The sequence below is a fragment of the Oreochromis niloticus genome, linkage group LG14 (genome assembly GCF_001858045.2).
Source record: "Oreochromis niloticus isolate F11D_XX linkage group LG14, O_niloticus_UMD_NMBU, whole genome shotgun sequence".
NCBI classification, from domain to species: Eukaryota; Metazoa; Chordata; class Actinopteri; order Cichliformes; family Cichlidae; genus Oreochromis; species Oreochromis niloticus.
The window spans coordinates 36,707,438-36,729,849 of NC_031979.2; the positions used below are offsets into that span (position 1 = coordinate 36,707,438).

At 41.7% G+C, this 22,412-nt stretch overlaps 1 protein-coding gene across 5 annotated transcripts in view; it reads right to left on the minus strand.

Annotated features, from left to right (window-relative positions):
* Positions 1 to 230: 230 nt before the first annotated feature.
* si:cabz01090165.1 (leucine-rich repeat and fibronectin type III domain-containing protein 1-like protein) overlaps positions 231 to 22,412 on the minus strand; it is a 386,077-nt gene continuing 363,895 nt past the window's right edge. For all 5 annotated transcript variants that reach the window (XM_003448988.5, XM_019345319.2, XM_025898204.1 and 2 more), the window contains 5 exons: positions 20,573 to 20,756; positions 18,019 to 18,238; positions 17,685 to 17,947; positions 5,517 to 5,566; positions 231 to 1,601 (listed from right to left, as the gene is read on the minus strand). In XM_003448988.5, coding sequence (XP_003449036.1) covers positions 17,826 to 17,947; positions 18,019 to 18,238; positions 20,573 to 20,756 — 526 coding nt within the window. In that variant the 3' untranslated portion in view covers positions 231 to 1,601; positions 5,517 to 5,566; positions 17,685 to 17,825. The remainder of the gene's footprint in view (positions 1,602 to 5,516; positions 5,567 to 17,684; positions 17,948 to 18,018; positions 18,239 to 20,572; positions 20,757 to 22,412) is intronic.

A 22,412-nucleotide genomic window follows, 5' to 3' on the forward strand; every position in this document is an offset into this window, starting at 1 on the left:
ATAGACTTAGTGTTTGGAGCTGTAGAGCTGTAATTACAGGAACACATTACAATCGATCTCTCTTTCTTAAAAGATTGAAAATGACTTTGTTTCTTCTGCATGGATGTGCGATATTACTGCTTGTAGTAAAGCATGAAGAAATCCCTCTCAACTGCAGGATAAGAAACATAAACAGAGCGCTTCTGTCTAGAGAGAAGTCTTCTTCTGAGATTTGAATAACAACAAATCACTTTTTTTCCAAGAAAAATACCTTTTATTTCATTATAAATCCACATAATTGTATCTATGAAAGCATAAAATCCCCATTTCGCATGTTGTTGTGTTTTTTTCTCCTTATTGTGGTCATTAGTTTCGTTATATTCAAAGTAAATCATGGGTATCAAACCATCGAAGACTGTAAGGTGTATGTCGCATACAAACACAGACACTGTCAAACGGCAAAGAGGGGCATCGAGGGGGAGGGAGGAGGGGAGGACGGGGGACAGGAAGGGACAGCGCGAGTTCTGCCGGCCATTTTTAAAACCACTTGGTATATTTAACCGTCCCGAGTGCCAGCGTTTAGTGGTAGGAACACTTTTGGTCAAGTTCACCAGCGATGTGTTCACGCACAGCTGCTCTCCAGCGTTAGAGCGTTTTCACTGCTTTCACCGTCACGCGTAGAGACGCTGAATCACTTCCCGCTGGTGCTCGTAAAGGCTCCGTCCTCGGGACACCGATTTTAATTTTTTAATTTTTTTTGTAATATTCCAACACAGAGAGAACCGATCCACAATGGACGCAAACATACCGATTATGTCAACATTTTCTAAGTCATCCACAGCCAGAAGAGTTAGATTGGTAATACTGGAGGATATACAAGTCAGCTGTTCATCAGAGAGAAAAGGGGAGAGACAGAGTGATTAAGAGAAATAGAGCAAGAGAAGGCGGGGCAGAGGGATGAGATGAAAACATATGAGTAAAGTGCCAGAATTGTTCACGGTTTAGTTTCTTGACAGTTTGTCATTATCATAGATGCTTTGAGACAAGACGCTGACAATGTGCTCATATTTTCAATCCAAGGCCCAACATGGAGTTTCTAAGAGGTGTGTTTCCGGAAGTCTGGGTTTCCTCCCAGTGATGTAATAGTGCTGTCATAAGACTGTTGTAATCCTTTGGCATATGACTATATGCTGGGGAAAGAGAAGAGCGGTGCCACCAACCACTGACCACGAGAACATCCAGGGGAAATGTTGTCCACAGAAATCTGTTCTGTACATTCCCAGAAACAACGCGATCACACAAACACCCGTCAGATGATTGTTTACATCCTCGAAGGAAGAAAAAGAGCTTCTGTGAGGGTTTTATCTCGTTCCTCTGATCCAAAGTTTCGAGAACCAGTTAAGCACAGAACACGTGGGCTTCAAAGCCAAGATCCAGACCTGTATCCAACATGTCCATCCCAGCGGCATGGGGTCTTTTGCATATCAGCAGGTGGGCTTTGAATTCTCTGGCTCCAAAGGTCACATCCTGTGTGGGTCTGGTATGTCGTGGCATCAGAGGATAGTGTGTATCAAATTGTCAGGGCTCACAAGGAGGATGTTAACATACAACCCACGAGGCACCTGAAACAGATAAGAGATGGGGAGTGGTTCACAGTCAGTGACTTTTGATCCAAATAAAGAAGCATTAGGTTTGATTTCAGTTTTTGACTTAAGCGTCCTGAGTAAATTTAAAAAAAAAGTGACAAATCCACATTCATCATCTCTGATATGTGAATAAAGGGACGAAATTATCTTAAAGTAAGACAGCTGCAACAGGTGATTATTTATCAGTCGTGTTACTCACAGAGCTATATTTTTATTTACATGACCAAACTAACGGGTGTTTTAGCTAACCTGGAGGGAGTTTCTTCAGTCACAAGTTTTCTGCTTAATTATTACTGCCTGTCTAAGGAGCTTGGAAGGAAAAGCGTCTGGACTTCTTTAAGCTGCTTGAAGACGTTTCACCTCTCATCCGAGAAGCTTCTTCAGTTCTAGGGTCAAATGGTGGAGAGTCCAGATTTAAGCCCTTTGGGAGTGTCCCCCCAAGAGGGACAATGGAGCCCCTAATGATCCTCTACCTAATCACACGAGCCAAGGTGTGAAGACGGGTGTAGGTCACAATCAGTCAAGATTTCGGGTGAGCACATTGGGAAACCTAGCCCCACCCTATCATGTGATTTCCTGAGGTCAGAAGGCCCAGGATGTGAGTGGGCGTTAAGGCGTCTGGGAAGGGATCTCAGAACTGGATTATAGATGGCAGACAGTTGGTGTCGTAAACCACCGCCTCTGTTCGAAGAAGGTCGTCCACAGTGGACACAGATGGCTCCCACAGGGCTTAAATCTGGGACTCTCCACCATTTGACCTTAGAACTGAAGAAGCTTCTCAGATGAGAGGTGAAACGTCTTCAAGCAGCTTAAAGAAGTCCAGACGCTTTTCTTTCCAAGCTCCGTAAACTACAATGACCTGGATGACTGAGAACCTTCACAGTCATATTACTGCCTTTGTTTTTGCCCTGAGCCAGTGACTCATTCTCCCATTTAAACTTTATTATATTTAATATTTATTGTTTTAAATAATACATCAATAGTACATCTGTACATCTATATACTTTTTGTGTGTGTCTGTATGTTACTAGTCGGTGTAACCACTGCTGATTGTGCTGTTGGCTATCTTGACCAGGTCCCTCATCAGTCTTTAATCTCATGAGTCTTATTTACTGGACTCTCCCTGATATATGCACAAGGTCTCCACAGGTGTTGGGTTTAGAAACACGACTATCTTCACTAATTTGTTACTTATGGACACCTGTGAAAGATCGCTTGTGTCGTATTTAAATGAAAAAGACTTATCTTTTATCTGCAGGGTCGTGTGATTTGAATGCAAACCGTGAGGCTGTTGTTGGTAGTTTTCAAACCAGTGAGTGAAAAGAAGGCACACAACACAAAGCACCCGAACAGGACACAAACCAAGCCTCCTATATGACAAACTTCACCACTATCCATCCCTAATATTGCTGCTGCCAACATGTCAGCTCACAGATGCGAGAAGAAAACCTCATGCGTATCTTTGAGAGACAGCAGCATCTGACAGAAGAGTGGCATTTGAAACCCATGGATGACAACACGTTGTGTGTATACATGCGATTTACTCTCTTACAAACATAGAGCTCAGTAAAATGTTCCATGAAGAAACAGACTGAATAATTAAACACTGTCCTAACAATTGTACAGTATTATATTTCTGTATTTACGGCTTCTTATGAACACTTAACTGGATTTAACTTTGTGTTTTGCTTGTTGTTTGTCTTTTTGTGGTTTAAGTGAACTTGATTTTCATGAGCTGGCCTCTTGGAGTGGAAGGCTTTATTTTATTTATAGACTGCAGCTTCCTTGAATATGTGCTTGTTCTTTGTTATTGATCCAACACACTTGAGGCATCCCATCTTATGGGGAAAAGAAAAAACATGCACATATCCTCTCCCACCTTGTACAAAAACACCAAAAAATAACCCACGGTGTGTGCTGCGGGGTTTTTTTGTTTTTCAGTACTGATGACTCAGTGACTGCTTGGCCAGTTTCTGAGATTTCAGGTTTTTAGAAAAGCTTTCCTGCATATACTTTGCTTTGGAAACGATCCCCTTCTCACCCACAAACTCTTTTCTGCTTATATTTGAAATGCAAATACAGGGCATCCCAGCCCTTAGTATGGCAAAATAAATAAAGCTTTATTTTGCTACACTGAAAAATACTTCCAATCAAGGGAAATGAAGTCGTTCTGCTCTGTGCCAGGAACTGCAGTTCCTCTGCTGGCCACTTGAGGCTGGCAACCAGACTACAAAAAAGTGCTTGGTGGTTAACGGTAGTTTCAGTCTTGAAAACAACTGTATTCAATTCAATTCAGTGTTATTATATAGCACCAAATCACAACAACAGTCACCTTGAGGTTCTTTATATGGTAAGAGAAAACCCTCCAATAATACAGAGAAAATGCAACAATCAGATGACTCCCTGTGAGCAAACGTTTGGCAACACTGGGGAAGAAAAACTCAGCTTTAACAGGAAGAAACATCTGCCATCGGCTCAGGGAGGCAGCAGCAATCTGGTTACTTAATTACTTGCATGTCTTTTATCCTGTTTTCCTTCTCTCTCCACAGCAGATGGCCCCGCCCCTCCCTGAGCCTGGTTCTGCTGGAGATTTCTTCCTGTTAAAAGGGAGTTTTTTCTTCCCACTGTCGCCAAAGTGTTTGCTCATAGGGGGTCATATGATTGTTGGTTGGGGTTTTTGTCTGTATGGATTAATGTAGGGTCTACCTTACAATATAAAGCGCCTTGAGGTGACTATTGTTGTGATTTGGCGCTGTGTAAATAAAATTTAATTGAGTTGAATTGAATTGAACTGGTTGTAGAGATTGTGTCTATCCTGACTCCAAACTAGGGCCTGACAGCTGAAGGCTCTGCCTCGAATCATACTTGTGAATACTTCAGGAACCACCAGTGAGCCAGCAGTCTGAGGCTGAAGTGTCTATTGGGGTAAATCTTTTTGCTTTTTAAATTTTCAGGTAATATAACTTACTTGATGTCTGATACGGACAGTCCAAGATTTTGTTGCTTTAAATTTGTAAAATAAAATTATACTTTCTTTTTCTTCAATAACTTACAGTTTACCAGCTTATCTAGCCAGCCTTGGCTGATAATGTTGCACTCCAGCATGGTGTCAGAAATATGATAAACTCTGCCTCCAAAAAGCATCATGGTAGGAGCTACAATACAATCTTAATGGTTAAATTCATGAATCGATACATTAAAAGTGAAAAACCTTTGCATAGTGGCAAGTGAAATGCACCATCTGATAAATTATAAAGCCTGAAGCAAACTGCAGTCTTTTGTGAAAAGACATTGGGTTTAAATATCTTGGTGGCATTACTCAGCTAATGGGACAATATGAAGAATATAAAGAATTATGAAACACTGAATATGAAGATCAGTGCACACTGATTGAGAATGAAGTCGTATGTGATGACATCAATTAAAAACATGTGGCCTCTTGTCAGAAAGTGTTAATAGGATGGATGAGCAGAAAGCAAAGAGAGGAAGAAGAAAAGGAGGAGGGGAGGTGGAGAATGCTTACATAATGAAATAGAAGTCTTACATAATGGAGTGACACCAATCTGCATACTGTGGGGGATCAGGCCATTACATAATGGCCCAATAAAGACGAATAATGCTGTTTACTAAGGCAAGGCGATATTTACAGAGCACTTAGAGGCAGACAGACTCCAGGCCTGCTAATGGCTGCTGACTGCTACATTCTCCCTTCATCTCTTCCTCATTCACTCCATTTTCCCCCTCTCTCTCTATTAAAGCATGCTTGGCATGTTTCCAGCCCTCTCTCCCCTCAAGATGTTCTGACAGAGCATCTCTGGTGGGACGATGAGTGGTTACCCTCCAACCTGTGTGCATACGCGAGTGTGTTTGTGTGTGTGCTTGATCTCTCACCTCTTTCACCTCTTCTCCCTCCAGCGCTGTGAAGCTGAATGTAAGTAAATCTGAAAAACACACAACCAACAAAAAGTAACAACAAGATGGGATCAGAGTTCAGATATCAACCCATCGAGTAAGAAACAGAGGGAAGCAGCTGTCAGGTCACGTCTAAAAGAAACCTAATCCACCTACAGGCACCTCTGAAGCTCACAATTTTCCACTTTATCCAGCCTGTTTAGCTGATCAGTAAAAAAAAATGAATAAGAGATATTGGGGTTTAGGGAACAGTTTGCAGGCGAGTGTGAAGCAGTGGGAATGGCCCGCTCCGGGTCAGGGACGAGTTTAAGTATCTCAAGGTCTTGTTCAGGAGTGACAGGAGAAGGGAGCGGGAGATCGACAGACGGATTGGTGCTGCGGCTGCAGTGATGCAGACGCTGTACCGGTCTGTTGTGGTGAAGAGGGAGCTGAGTGTAAAAGCGAAGCTCTCAATTTACCGGTCGATCTACGTCCCTACCTTCACCTATGGTCAGCTGTGGGTAGTGACCGAAAGAACGAGATCGCAGATACAAGCGGTGGAAATGAGCTTCATTCGAAGGATGGCTGGACTCTCCCTTAGAGATAGGGTGAGAAGTACGGCCATCCGGGAGGGGTTTAGAGTAGAGCCGCTGCTCCTTGACATCGAAAGGAGGCAGTCAAGGTGGTTCGGGTGTGTCCCACTGGGAGGAGGCCCCCGGGCAGACCCAGGACACGAAGGAGAGATTATATCTCTCACCTTGGGGGAGGTGGCCGGGGAGAGGGAGGTCTGGGCTTCTCTGCTTAGGCTGCTGCCAATGCGACCCGGCCCCAGATAAGCAGAAGAAGCTGGATGGATGGAGCTAATCTTAATTAGCTGCAACACCTTCCATCAGTGGGGCAGTTTGGATTGTACAGCATGATTCCTACCTCAGTGTATATATGCTGACATTTGGCATTACATTTCAACCATATCACACCCGTTTAGTAGCATTTTCTGACCTGCTTTATCATAGCGTTTAGCTGGATAATGAAGTATAACCACCAGCAGGGTGGATGAGGAGGCAGGTGTGGTGGCATCATAAACCCACAGACCGCGAGGCTTGCTCCTCTTAAGCCCACTGCATTCTGTCACACAGTTGTGAAATTAACACAAGAGTTACTTGTTACATTTAACACAAAAGGATTTCTTAAACGTCTTGGATTTGTAACATTCAAATGAAGTGTTTACTGACCAAAAATATTTGAAAGGCCTTCAATGATGCTTTTAAATGACCCATGCATCCTACTTGCAGTTTGACATCCCGACAAAACATTCATGGGGGAGTGGAAAGTAGACGGACTCTCAATTGAAGGCATCATTATCGCTTCCACAAATTCATCAATCCCTGCATCCATAACTCACAACCAACAGAAAAATGATGACTGTGATCATACTAGTTTCCCAGATCGAATAATCAATAGAGTCATTCTTGCTCACACAAGTTTGCCTTCACAGTCCCCCCCCCCACCTTTCCCACATCACTGAGCTCTTATTTTCTCTCCATCTCTCTTTATCCCTCCATCTTCTCTTGTCAATAACTGTCTCGGGGCTCAGTGACTCATCTCCCCTTCTCTCTCTGTTTGGTTGGTCGTTTTGCTTTATTTTTCTTTTTTCCTCCTCATCTGTCTCATGGACTAAATATACTAAGTCCATAATCCTCCCTTCTGTCTCTCTCTCTCTCTTTGGCCTGCTCTCTCCTTCACAATATAAACCCACTGTTGACAGCGTCGCTTTCTACTTCCTTGCCACATTTACGCAGGTCTTTTCAGATGGAGATTAACAAATAACGTTTGTTTTATTTTTTGTCAAAGGGTTTATGCAGCCATTGGCAATGTTATGCTGCAAATTATATTTCAAAGGCCTCCCTGTAAAAATAGATATCAGGAAACAGCAGAGCCTCAGTTGGGACTTCACTGCTTTCTCGCACTCACACAATTTTTTCAGTTTAAGCAGCTCTGTATAAAAGGAGTGGAACAAAAAGGGAAATAACTTATCTTTTAACAATTATGGTAAACAAATAATTGTGATTATTATTATTATTATATGGTTTTAAGGAAGCTAATACATCTATTATTTTAAGGAACATCACATTTAAAGAATGACAGCTTTCTAAACTACCTAATTTCATGTGAGGCTTTGCTGTAGAATGACAGATTACACGCTGCTGTCATACCTGAAGCTTCAAATAGTACCTTGGTGTGAAGCACAGGTATAGCACAGGTATAGCACAGGTATGCACATCTAGCTGATAAACCTGTGACTGATGCCACCGACATGTTTCTTCATTTGGTGTTTCATACTTTATACTTTAAGGGTCTTTGTCTTGAAGTGTTGCACACTTTGAGATGAATGTTGTTGTAATTTGGTACTAAATAAATCTACCTGATCTGACATGTCCATAAATGTCAGTATTGTGCTCTAGTGATAAATTCACACAAATTTCATAGTCCGTACTCACAAACCATTTCCAAGTAGAACCCGACCATGCCAGCAATACTCTTCACAACCTCTTTGTCACTTACATTTGCCACCTCCCTGTCATTCACAGCCTTCTAATGTCCTGCAATGTTCATTATATGTCAAGACAAAACCAAGCTGGAATATAATTATAACTTCACCAAGTGTTGGCCTCCCATCACCAAGCATAACTGGCCACTGGTTAGTCAGTGATTTGGTCACTTAAGGGACAGAATCTGACATTTCTACCAGATGGATTAACTTTGTGTAAGTAGACCAAGGCTGCTCTGAGTAAAAGTCATGACAAAGAAATGTACCTTGCCAAAAACAAACCAAAAAGGAAAACTCTGTGGGGAGATCACCAACAACATCTTCTAACCAATAACAGAAACTCACCATCAGTGAAACATGGTGGTGGTAGTATCATGCTTCGCAGATGCTTATCTACAAGAGGTACATGAGTCGGCGGGAAGAATCATTAAGCAAAATACAGAGTGAAGAAAACTTAACCCAGAGTGTGATACTTAATCTCTGTACAGCACAGTAGCTAAGTGGTTTAAAGTAGGGCCCTTGCATGTGGAGCAGGCAGGGTTTACTCAAGGTTAATTCTCCTCTCATTGGGTCCGTGAAGAAGGCATGGGTTTACATCTGGTCTGGGTCGTGTGTTTCACAGGTAACTGCTAAAATTTAGTAACAGATCAATAAAGGATATTTACACCTATCTGAGTTTATCACACAGCAGAAAAGAAAACACTGGCACAGCTTTGGGGAAAGTCTCTGCTCGTCCTCGGGTGGCCCCAGGCTTATATCTCACAGAGGATCAGTGGAGAGACCTGAACATGGCAGCTCTGTCTGCTAAGGCAGCTGTTTACCTTGTAGACTTGGTGCTTACAGTAATTACAGAATCATGAATGATAAACACAATAAAGTGTGCAGAATTGGAGTAATTTCTATTGTATACTAGTTTAAGGAGCTTTATTTATGCCGTAAATTGGTAATTGCTTATTGCTTGTGGTGGATGGAGGTGCTTATCCAGTTCCTGTGAACTCCCCGTGATGAACGCTTACTTATAAATGACACAGAATCATGACCGTCTCAGTGGATTCACTCTGAAATCTTTGTGTTCTGCTGCAGCAGCCCTCAGCAGCAGGAGCTGTTTGTGCTGGGAAGCTCCCAGTGTCAGTGTGTGCGAGTGTGAATGCATGAATGTGAATGACAGCATCCTTCTGTTTTCCCTAGATACATGAGGGTAAAAATAAAAGCAGACGAATCGAACTCACTGTGTGGCGTGACCACTAGGTGTCACTAAGACTCTTTGCAGGGTCTGCTGGCCTCAGTGAAAGCTCCACTGCGGCTGAAGTTTAGTCACTGTGCCATCGTGCTGCTCAAGTGCCAGGCTCGGATAATAAAAGCACACTGAATGATGCCCTGGTGCATCGTGGCTTTACACAACACCCTGTGATGATATCTGCCGGTGCCTCTCTGCACTCTCTCTCTCTATTTGAGGTAATTGTGAGATTGGATGGTGGGATTGCATTGGAGAGCCAGCAGGCCTGAATTACTGTGTGCATTTCTGTTCAGTGTGGGCAGTTCTAAAGCTTGGTGTATGTCCACTTTTGTGTAGTGAAAGCTTCATTTCTCTGAAAGGTCAACTTTGCTGAAAGGACATTTTTGTCTCAGCATTTATCTCTCCTTGTCGTCTACATGCAGCGATGCTCCAGTGATGGCACTGCATGTAGTCATCCTTCTCTATCCCTGCTATACACTAATCTACAAAGTTTTACATGGCATCTTACCTCAAAGTACACCTGAGCAGCCACAACATTAAACCCACCAGAGAGGTCAGTAGTATTTATGATCTCAGTATGATATCCCACAAAATCTTGAGTTCTGGGATTCAGGTTGATTTATTTTGACAGACATCACTTACCCAAACCTTGACTAAGCATTAGCCTCCTCAAAGCAACCAGCGCCCAACATTACACTTCAAATCCTGCTCAGGAAAAGCTTGTAGAAAACAAGATATCGTCCCAGCCTCCAAACTCCCTAGATACCAGTCTGATAGATCCTCTATCATAGACTGGTATGCACAGAAAAGCCCTGAACAGCCCTTAAGAACCCAGAAGACCCAAACAATACATCGCTAATGCCTCACACACCACAGTATAAACACAGAAAACCACAAGCATCCTGTGTTTATGCCTCAGCAGGTCAGTGCTGTTAACACAATCGTAGGTAGGTGGTTTATTATTATGGTTGTTTTATTAAAAAGTCTAAAGAAACAAGCTTCAGGGCCAGATTTACCAATCAAGGCAAATTAGTGTGAAGCTGCAATCACAAAAATGCACCGATGGGAGTGGAAGATTCTGTCGGCGATCAACGAACAAAATCCTCATTTACTAACAAAGATGCAGCCATTTCTTTTCAGTACTGACCAGCAATCTGCCTACAGCTGCACAAATTAACAGGTGAAAAAATGAGCAGACCTGAGGGAGTGACTAATGTACTGACAGGAATACAACAGTGCAAGTTCAGGTTTTACATGCGGCTAATTCAAATAAAAGAAAGGCAGCTGAATAAGAATCAGTATGTTTTTGATCAAAGCATCAAATTTTCTGTTAGAAATCTTTGGGGACTCTGTGAAGGCGGCGTGTATGATTCACCAGTGGAGGACTGTGTTGTTACGTCTACTATATAAATCTGAAATATGCTTAATACAACTGACCTGCTCGATGTCTAGAACAGTGTTTCCCAACCACTGTGCTGCAGCACATCGGTGTGCTGTGAGAAATGATCAGGTGTGCCGTGGAAGATTATCTGCTTCCACCTCATTAGGACTCTAAGTGATCGGCGTGAGTAACAGGTAGAACAATTACATTCTCTTCCACTAGAGGGCAGTACAACTAAATGCTTTAAGCACGTGATAGCAATAGATAAATATTTGAAAAGATAAAGTAGTCCGTCTGACCTGAGTCCTGGAGAAAACTCCGACCCATTTATCTGCTTCGCGGGAAAAATTATCAATATGCTCTTTGTGACAATTTTGTTTGTTGGTGTGCTGTAAACACTGGTCTAGATGACCAAGAACCATGAGATCCTGAGGCATCCATGTGTTGAGGAAGATGCTGTGCTTGTTCTTTTAATGTAGAAATTTCAAGACTGTATGTAATAGTTGTGATAGAGAGAAGACTTACGGAGAAAAGGCATTTTTATTGTGTAATGATCTCTGTGCAGACACGTTAATAAAAGCCTGGAACGGTGCAACCCCATGGCTCGCTGTAAAAACCTGGCTGCCTGCAGGTCCACCTTTGCGTGTGTCTTGTATCAGGATCTCATTCGTCCTTGCTCCCGCCAACGTGCCACTTTAAGTTTGGCTCTGTTTCTTAAAAATAAAAGTAGAATGTACAGAAGTGTAACAGAAACAGACTTTTCTTTTCTGGATGACAAAGAACTGGGGAGGTTTGGTTAAGCTGTCTAAATGGTGATTTTATCTGTCAGAAATATATTTCAGTGATCGTTTGCTACCTAATGTTAGCTAGCATACTAACATGAGCAGGCACAGTGAGAGCAGGTTAACTGTTATTCTAAAGATTGTTTAGGAGGCAGGAACTGCGAGGTATTGACAAAGAGATGGTCCTGATATTGTTTGATCAAAACATGACACGTTCATAGTGCCATAAACAGATCTCGAGCACCGCACTGAGCGACCATAGTGTGGATTTCCAGTTTTGTGATCACATTCAGCTTCTGTGCCTCCATTGTGTAGCAGTGAGCGGAAGGTTATTAGTTTGAGTCTAGCCGGACACACCAGACACAAATCCCCTTCAGGGTTTTGTCAGGAAGGGCATCTGCTGTAAAACTCTGCCAGACTGAAAGTGAGTGGTGTCACTTACAACCCAGGAACAGCAAACAGTAGATTTTATAATCAAAATCATCCAATTAACAATAATCTTTTGCTGGACAATAGAAATGGAAATAAATGGTTCCTAATCTGAGGATTGTTCTACACAAAAAGTGAAAAAGCGAATAGAGGTTAGTCCCCAAAGTTTAAGCCAATCCATCCAGATGATGTTTGTACAAGCGAAAGGGAATCACCTGCAACATCTGGAAACACTGCTGGGGAGTGATGCAAAATCTGAACTAAACGTTTTCAACAATCTACAGTAAAGATTGTTGGTAAAGCTTTGTTTGTCCATGTGCATGTTTAACAGGTAAGACACTGATGGCCCTTCAGGGAGCAGTGACTCAGTCTGACCAGCAAAAACCAGCTCAGTTCATTTGGTTTGGAGATGAAGCAGGTGTGTTGAGATTACCTCTGTGTGGTTGCTGTTGTGTAGATGCATGTGGTACATATTGGACCTACAAGAAATGGCCTAAGGGTCAGTGGCGAATGCTGAGATTGCTTCCATGAGGGAAAAAAAGAGTGTTTCATCGTGTGTATGGACAAGTGTGTGTGTGTGTGTGTGTGTGTGTGTGTGTGCAGAATGTGAGTTTTTAGATGAGAGGTATATTATTGCAGGGAGGATATGATGAATGAAGAGAGAAAAGATAACAGGGACAACAGGAAGGGAGGACAGAGCAAAAGAAGAGGATATTCAGAGGAAGAGGGGGAAGAGATGACAAAGCGTTCCCAAATAAAGGTCACGGTTGCCGGATAAAAGAGGGAGGAAAGAACAACTCATAAGTGTAAAAATAGAGGTTAGAAGAAGTGAGAGAGAAAAGAAGGGAGGTGGAAAAATAAGCACAAGGATGCCTGGACAATAATCATATAAAATCTCAGCAAAAAGCATCTGTTTGTCTTTGATCAGAGGTGCAAAGGTGTAAAGGGTGATGGGGTTTTCACAAAGGATGCAGCGTGTTCTGAGCTCACCACCATGCTCACCGATTTTAAAAACTTCAGCGGGCGCTGAGCTGAAATATTCTGCAGAAAAACTCTAACACTTCTCATAATTAGCATACCTAAGAAGCTTTGCATTGATCTGCAGCTACTGGAAAGAACACATAACAAATCTAAAGTGTGTTTACACACAGCTACCTGACATGTCTACCTGGATGCAAAACTGTGCTGTCATTACAAACTGACTGACTGACTCTTTCCACACTTACCATCAGCTTCCCTTGTGCCTTCCTGCAGGCTGCATGCCTCATTTCTATTGGCTGTGACAGAGGTCCTGAGCAGTGTGCCGCGTGCTTACTCTCCACAGTGACGAACCATGTTTGAACCACATAATGCATGGGAACAAATGAGTTTCAGGGGGCAGGAGCACCATTGTTACATCCTGTGTGAAATCCCCTTCAGCCCTGCAGTGTTGCATTATGGGTCTGTAGCACTAACGCTGCCAATCTACAGAGTTTCTTTAAGTCTGATTATAGTGTGTCTGTTGGAGTGAGTCAGCCATAAATGAATTTCAGAGGGCAGATTTAAACCATTAAAGCTTCTGACAGCTCAGGTTTAAACACTGAAGAAGACGAGGAGTCGGCTTGTAATTTGGGATATTACGCTGCGTTTCCTTTTATCCATATATGCTCATTCTGTATGGTTTCATCCTGATGTAATCACACTGAATCTGCTAAATTTAACCACCACTGAAGTGTAGCCATGTAAGCAGCATAAAGGAAAGAGAACTACTGATGAGGAAACTAGTATCAATGACCTGAAACAGAGACTACCTGACATTTGAAACACTGCACGAGTTCCACAGTTACGACAGAACTGCTGCTCTTCCTACTGAACAAGAAGACTTCTAATAAGCCGGGAAAAAAAAGAGAAAGTTTGAAGCCAAATCTTAAAAGCAGAAGTGTCTGTCTCCTGAGCACCAATAGGGAGAGGGACATGACGGCTGAAGGCTCTGTCTCCCGTTCTACTTTCCCACACTCACTCAGGAAATCACAAGGAAGCCTCCACTTGGCAAGACGGTGACCCATGTCTGAAGCATTAACATACTGGAGTCAAGGACACTGTGAGCCTCAGAGCGAACGTTACTGGTTTTTAGAACAAAAACAAAAAACAAGGATCACACCACAGCAGTGCTTTGAAAATACTGCAGAACCTCAGTCTCCAAGAAAGGACTTAACAAGTAGATCATCACAAACAACACCAAAGGAAATCATTATGAACTTCTGCGATGCCGGTGGTTTTATTTAATGGTCTGCAGTAAGTAAAACCAACCAACATGAAACCGCTGCATGCATGCTACATTTAATATTAAAGGGAATGGGGGCAAAGACCTCAAGAATGGAAACGAGACAACACGTTAAACAGACAGAAGAGGTAATCTCCGGTTTGTTCCTGTAATTTTCTTTATGAAATATTATCAGAGAGAGACAGAAATATAAGGGTCTCAGACCACAGTGGGCACGTGAACCACAGGCACCGACTTCTTCTGTCTTTTTGGTCTAACAGCGAATGAAGATGCCCACCCCTGAGTGTTAGTGTCATGCTCCATCCCTTGAACTACACACGACCAATTTTTCAATTCATACAGAGATGAAAAGAAAAGAAATAGCTAATAAATTGTGTGAAGAGGAGAGAATCCCTGAGAGCTTTGAAGGATACGTCGAGATAGGGCATACATCTCAATTTGGGAGTGAAATTGGTAGCAGAAATATCACAAGATAAAGAGAAAAGCTATAGTGAAGGATAGCACGCAAACAGAACGACCTTGATCTCAGAAATGAAAGGAGCAGAAAAGAGATAGGAAGCATCAAAACAAAACAACTCATTAAAATCAGACAAATAACGATAGAGCAGAGAGAGGAGGGACACGGAGGAGGAGACAAAACTGTTTGCATTGGGAGGGAGCGGCAACAGGAACTGAAAGACACAATGTGTTAGTCCGAGGTGCAGAGACAGCGAGTAATAAAGCTTCAAACAGTTTCTTTTCACAGTCAAATAAAAGGCAAAAAGAGCTTCAGTCAGAATGCTTCTCAAAAAGAAGAAATCAACATCAGCTGAGGTTACAGGATCACCTCTGCGCAATAATGAAGGATGGTAGTAGTGAGTGAGAATGTATTTAAAGGTAACTTTTGTTTAAAGTCTTCCTAAATTAACTAATAAAAGAAATAACTGCTAAGAACTTATGTTAAAAAAATACACACATTTTTCTGTGTTAGCTTAATAAACATTTGAACACTATGTTTGCTGAATACGTAGGCAGCATGATGGTGCAGAGTTTAGCACTGCTGCCTCACACAAAGAAGCCTTTGTGGAGGATTTGTTGTCCCTGTGCTTGGTGGCTTTTCCCCCTGACTGCTTCAGTTCCCTCCCACAGTCCAGAGGCGTGAATGTTTAGTGAACTGTTTGCTGAGCCGGCTGTAGGTGAAGCTCTAGGTGGTCAGATCAGAAGCGCTAAAGGTTACTGTTGCATTAATGTACATAATTGCCACCAGAGGTACACAGCTGGCCTCTATGAGTTTCAGAATAAAGGGTGCAAATACCCGCCCACTGTCGACAGTCAGCCTTAGAAATTATTGACTTCGTTACAAGTGGTTGTACCTGTACAGGTAAAATAAGGTACACTGTGATTGTAAAGGTCGCAACAGTTTCTGAATGTTTATTTAGAGCAACATGTTCTGAGAAGTGAAGCTGAAGTGATTGCATGAGCCATGTCAGTCAGCTGTGAGGATAACGTGTTGCTCGTCTAAGAACACGCAGGAGGTCATTAAAAATAATAACATAAAAACGTTAAAATACTTCAGGCACCAGCAGCGGCGCTCTCCTCCACTACCTCAGCTACCTCCTCTCCTGTAGTATTAGATCACATTCTCCTTCCTAAGGAGTCATTACTAATTAACTCTGAATTGAAGAGATTAGCTCATTCTGGAGAAAAATAATCCCCAATTATTTACTCGGGGCTTAAAGCATGCAACATTTCTGAGTATTAAAAATTCAAATTATTTAATGTCATTTTGATGAATTCATCAACCCTGGACTTTAGCTTGGATGCGTCTGAGCAAAATGTCTGCTCATCTTCAGTTTTTTGCACATTCAAAACTAAAAGCAGTTCAGCTATGGCTCTGACATGATTTTGCTAATGTTTCTCCCAAACACAGAAAAGAATCACAAAAAAGGATTGAAAAAGAAAAAAAAGACCTTTTAAATGGACTAATCTAGTGGTGTGCATCACCTGGTCACGTCTTTTTACTTTGTTAAGCCTTATGAATGAGCCAGTGTAGCCAATGCATCAGTGAGATGCTCACGCTCTAATAAGCAGGCTGATAGCAGTCACACAGTGTTATTGTTATAACACTCAAGAAAATATTAAAAAAAAGTCACACCACCGATATCATATGAAGTTAGTTGAAGTGCTAAAACTTTGTGCAGGTCTGCAGCACCATCGTCCAACTGCAACACCCCACTGCGCCGGCGCTCTTGTGCATATTTCATCCATATGAGTGACTGCTCATTAAAGTGCATTTTTTATTGGAAGAGCTCCGTGTTCAGTCATGCAAGCTAAATGAACTTTGTTCGCAAGGTTTATTAAAGCAACTTACAGCCTGTCCTCTCCATCACTTTCTCTCTCAGCGCCCGCCTGCCTTACATTTCAATTTCAAACAAACTTCAAATGAAACTCTCTCTTCCCTCATCTCCCTGGCAGCACCATATTTAACTGAATTCTTTTCATACCGGGGCAGCAAAAACCATGCGTTGAGCTCCTTGCTATAAGCGTGCATGCACCTGTCCCACCAGCTGTCCTGATGTCAAAGATATAGAGTTTGCACCAGAGAAATGCTTTGCAACAGAGCGGCTAACAAAGGCAGGTGAACTGGACCGAGATACATTTTCTTTGGTTAAGACATGGTGACCACACAGCCAAAGATGTAAAAAGGTACAGTGGTTAGCACAGCGGAAGCTTCTCTATGTGCAGTCTGTGTGTTCCTGCTGGGGTTCCTGTTTGTTCAGTGTTGGGTTATTGGGTGATTGGTTAGTCTAGACTGGCTGTAAGGTGTGACTGAATGGTTGTCTGCTCTCTGACCTGTCTGGGATCACCTCACCTCTTACCCTATGGAAGCTATGATTGGCTCCACTCCGCCTATGACCTTAAATTGGCTAATCAAGAAGGAAAAGAGCTGGAAGGAAAAAACCATGCTGAAATAGATGCTGAAAGGCCGAGTGCCAGTGAAGTTAATGTTAGCACTGATGATTCTCAGGATCCTCAGATAACACTAGCATAATTAAGGTAAGTAACAGTCTAAAGATGAGTTTCAGTCTAACTGGTTCAGACTGTTTGTGACATCAGATGGTGAAATGAGCTGCTGGATTTGTAAAACCTTCAGAGCTGAGTCTCTGACAGAGGACAGAGGAAGAACAGAGCAGACAGCAGCCTAATAAGTTACAATTTAATTACAGTTAAAAGAAAAAAAAACACAATCTGAGGTAAGTGCGATGTAAGACTGCTTATTAAACTCACAAATACAAATACACAATACACAAAGTACAGAAACTGCCTAAATGGGAGTTATTATTGGCTGGAGTAACAACAAGCTATTTGGTTCTGTTTGCCTGATTCAGTTAAATAGAACCAAGTCATGTTAACTCATTATCTGAATATGTGCAGTGTGTAAGAAATCAAATGTATGTTTAGACTGAATGTCAGATGTTAAATGAGCAGAAACTTTCACAGGTTGATTTGTCTAATGCTCTTTTGTATGTGACTAATTCAAATACTCACCAATGACAGGAGCTGCTCCTCGGCTTAAAGTGGAGCTTGGCTCCAGGCACCAGCAACAAATTAAAAAAGAGGGGGAGGGAGGTGGAGTATTGGTTTGGGCTTAGAGATTGGTGGGTTGTGGGTTGGACTGTTTCTTGTGTGTTATTGGGAAATGTCATCGTCATGGGCGGGATTTAAGTCCACTACAGTCGTCCCTCGAAGAGAAGCTCCTCCCATCCCATCTGTCGACGATGACGGTTGGGAGTTTCTATTAATGCCTCCACCTGGAAAAAAGATGGAGTCAGATTCCTGAATGACTAAATGTGGCGCCACCTCGCTTTTCTCAGCATCTTACCTTGCCCTGCAGAGGAGGACGATGGAGGCAGAGCAAGGATGTTGGCTCCACCTCCTCCTCCTCCATTGGTCTGGGAACAGACGTTGGCGTGGCGTGCGGCAGCTTTCTGCTTGTAGTGGTTACTGTGCAGCTTGTACTTCATCAGGAGAATGAAGATGAAGACGAGGACAGAGGCCACGATGATCCCCCCAATGATGATGATCATGGTACCACCCAGGAACTAGAGGAAGAGAGCAAAAATCATGAGCACTCTTAAAATATCTAAGAGCAAGAGGGTGATCCATGATCACACATTAAAGAGATGAACTACATTAAAGGTGGAATCACAAAAGAAGCAAAAAGAAATAAAGAACGAAAAGCTGAGGTGTCAAAAAGCAGGAAAAGCAACAAGCTAAGCAACTTCCTCCAGCTAAAATTACAGATTTATCGGTACTTTTCTAATGTACTGCAATCAAAGCAAAACTCTGTTAACACTAACACTGGATGAAGAAAAATAAGGTGAAGGACGATATGAAAAAAACAAAACAAAAAATGTAATTAGAAAAAGAAAACAGCAAAATAAAAAAATAACTCAATTAAATGTAATAAATTAAACAAAAATCAAATACAGTTCAGTAATTAAAGAGATCTGTATGTCTTTTATTGTATTTTTTTTTGCCCTCTGCAATAATGATCTCATCATTTATTCATTTATACGGTATTAAGATTTATTACCTAACATTCAAACCAAACCAAGGACATAACAAAAACATTTTTCAAAGGCGTATGTTGGATTTTTCTGAGAACTCAGAACTAATAGTTAAAAGAAGCTATCAATATTCCCCGTCCTCTGATAGCCAATTAAAAAAGGACAGAACAGGAGGAAACTGAACCGATTACTCTTTCTTTCTTTTTAAAAAAAATATGTTTATTAAGATTTTCTGATACATAACGAAAAAAAAAAAGAACACAAACAGACAAAGCAACAACAAGGGCAAGAACACACAAACGAGGCAAAAGATTACACTGCAACAACAAAATATTACTTCAACGCTGACAATAAAACAAGTCGAACGCTTGGGTGGCAGACTACCGATCAGAGAGAACTTTATGCTTTGATCTAAAACAGGTTGCCACACATCAAAGAACTCACGAAGTTTGTCCTAATGTATACCTAATCCTCTCCGTGTGCGATAAAGCAGTCAGTTCTGCTAACCACATTTTGAATTGAGGCACAATGTGAGACAGACCAGAGGGTCAAAATAATTTTCTTAGCAACTACCATTCTGAACAAAACGGTAGTTTGTGCAGCAGGGCTGAGGCGTAGGAGGGAAGAGGAAGATCCAAACAATGCAGTTATTGGGTCCGACTCTAATGTGCAATTGTACATATCAGAGAAACATTTAAAAATATCCAGCCAGTAATTGTACAATTTGGGACACGTCCAAAATAAATGAGTAAAAGAGCCTTCTCCAAGTTTACAACGATCACATATAGGACTAATAGAAGGAAAAATCCTCGACTCTTATTTTCACTAATTCTAGAGGGTGACGAAAAGATGACTGCCGTTTCTCAATTCTCAAGTACGTGAGTACGTACTCGCGTTCTCGGTGAGTATGCACTGGCCGAGAACGCACAGGAGTACGGACTCGCCGAGAACGCGAGTACGTACTCACGTACTTGAGAATTGAGAAACGGCCTTTGTCTGAGTTTCGGACGAAATGCATTCTGGGATATTTAGCTGTACCAAGTCCACACAAGTCACCACCGATGCATGCTCGATAAAACGGGCGGAGCGAGAACACATCCGGGACTTTTTCGCGTTCTCGGTTTGATGCGTACTTCAAATTGGAACAGTACTTGGTCTCCGACTGATGACGTATCACGAGTACACGAGAACGCAAGTACGCACAAGTACGCATATTGAGAAACGGCAGACCTCTTCCTCAGAAACATCGGTGGCCGATTTTATTTTATTTTTTAATTAAAATTAAGCTTCCTGCTGATTTTGAACCATGTCACAGGTCTTTTGGTGTCATTTTACATCATCAAATTCATAATTTATCAGCTGTAAAAAACGATCCTTTATGAAGAAAAAGATCTGATATCATCTACAACATGACGGTACGTTACTGAAGTTCCTTTAGCTTGCCCATGATTGTGACACATCTGCAAGCTACACTGCAACCCATCCTGACCCCTGTTGCTGCTTTCACATTGTCTGACGTATCCAGTGCCACGTTCTGTTGTTATTGGTGTCTTCATTTCTCTGTATTGGGGATCTTGCTGCTGCTGCTTTCCAGAAACAGATCCATAAAACAAATAATAATGTACTCCAATACAGAATTCCTTGACATGTTGCAGACAAACTTGAAATGAGCTCCACATAAAAACAACAACTACAGTGGTCCTCACTGAATTTCTCAATAATTTACAACATGCATGTTCATCATTTATCACTGATTAGTGAGACAGTGCTCTGAAGCAGACAACTCATCAACTACATATACGATTCAGCAGAAGTCTGATCAGTTATCAACCGCAGTAACAGCTGATCAGACACCTGCACACTAACCTGGTCTCGTATAGAGTGGCAGCGTCCGTATTCTGACTCCGTTGTGAAGGACACACAGCCCACCAGCTTAGTGCCTGTCAGGGCAGTGATGCCATCATCGTACACGGCCAAAACACACAGCTCGTAATCCCGCGATGATGCCAGATCACTCAGCTGGAAGTATTTGTGGTTAGCTGGGATCATCCTGAAAGACAGAAAGACATTTTAATTGGTTTTGCCCTGCCTTTGGTGTAAAGAGAGAAAAGATCACAATATTTCTTGTAGCATTTTTAGACTTTTCCTTTGAAATGTTTACCCAGAGTTAGCTTCAAAAGTCAAGGGCCTGGTGTCAGTTAATAGCTCGAAAGATGAAGCAAGAAACTCAGGATTATCATGCTAATTTGAATATACACAGAAAAGACACCACAGTAAACACCGCTGAGGTCAGTTTAAACACCAAAGGCATCAAAATATTTCTTTCACTTTTCATTATGACTGATATCCAAACAACCACCCTGAAACTATGAACTGAGTTCTGATACAAATCCTTTCATTACCACAAAATATTCAAGGTTTTTCTTCCACATGCACAAGTTTCCCAATAAACCTTGGCAGAACTTATTGTATATTACAAAAATATGCGCTCCAGTGGAAGTTGAGCCTAAACTTTGGTAAGCATAAAGTCATGAACCTTTATTATCTTTAGTGCAGCTCTCCTGAAAGAAAAGCCTGCACAGTCCAGAGCTTTTTAAAAACCTTCAGGGTAAAAAACAAAAAGAAATGAAATTGGAACATTTTCCTGTCAAAGCTTAGTTAATATCTTTTTTCCTATGTAATCTGTGCCAAATTTATTATTTATTATAATAAACTTAAATAAAAACAGAGTGTATAAAGTAGTTTAACAGAAAAGCAAAGAGCAGAATGCACACAAAGTAAAATAACAGCCACAAAGCCACGAGAGGTGAGAAGCAGAACTTTAAAATGAATTCTAAAAACATCCACAGAGCCAATGATCAGAGGCCGGGACTGAGTTGATGTGACGCTAAATCAAATAAGGAGCTGAGCTGCTGCTTTATGAACTATTTTGAGGTAAAAATGAATTATCCTGTAACCTCAGTAGTCATGCCTTGAGAAAATGAATGCATGAATGACCTTTTCCAGGTCTGATTCTATGAGTTTAATTCTAGAGACGAATCTTATTTAGAAGATACAAAGCTGGATAACCTTTTTGAAATGCATTTTAAAGCAGGCGATTGGTTCAGCATTTCCAATGAATGCTGTATTAGGCTGTAATGGTGGAGAAAGCTGAGAGTTAAGGTCGAGCTGGTTCTTTATTGCAGTTCGACTCGGAAGAATTCAGAAATCCAGAATGATCCCGGACACAAGAAACTTTTGCTTCCTCAGAAAGGCGTCTACACTCGGCATCAGTGAGTAGAGATCATTCGAGCTCAGAGTAGAGCTGTGAGTCTTTCACATCAAAAACTACAGCTGAGGTGGTTCAGATATCTGAACAGTTTGCCTCCTGGATACTTTATTGGTGAGTTGTTTCAGGCATGTCAAACTTGGAAGAAATTCTGGGGCAGACTCGGGACAGACTGGATAATGTCTTTTGGCTGGCTTAGACGTACCTCAGTATCTGAGTGTGACGAACTGGCTCGAGAGTTGGAAGTCTGGGCATCTCTGCTTAGACTGAGGTCCTTGTGACTCAGACCCAGAGTCAGAAAATAGATGGACAGATTGATGTTTCAAAGGTAAGAGCTAGATCACAGATAATCATTTATCTATGATAAAAAAACCATCTCATCTGTAGACACAAACATATAAATTAAGCATTATACTGCTACTGTGGATTGCCATTACT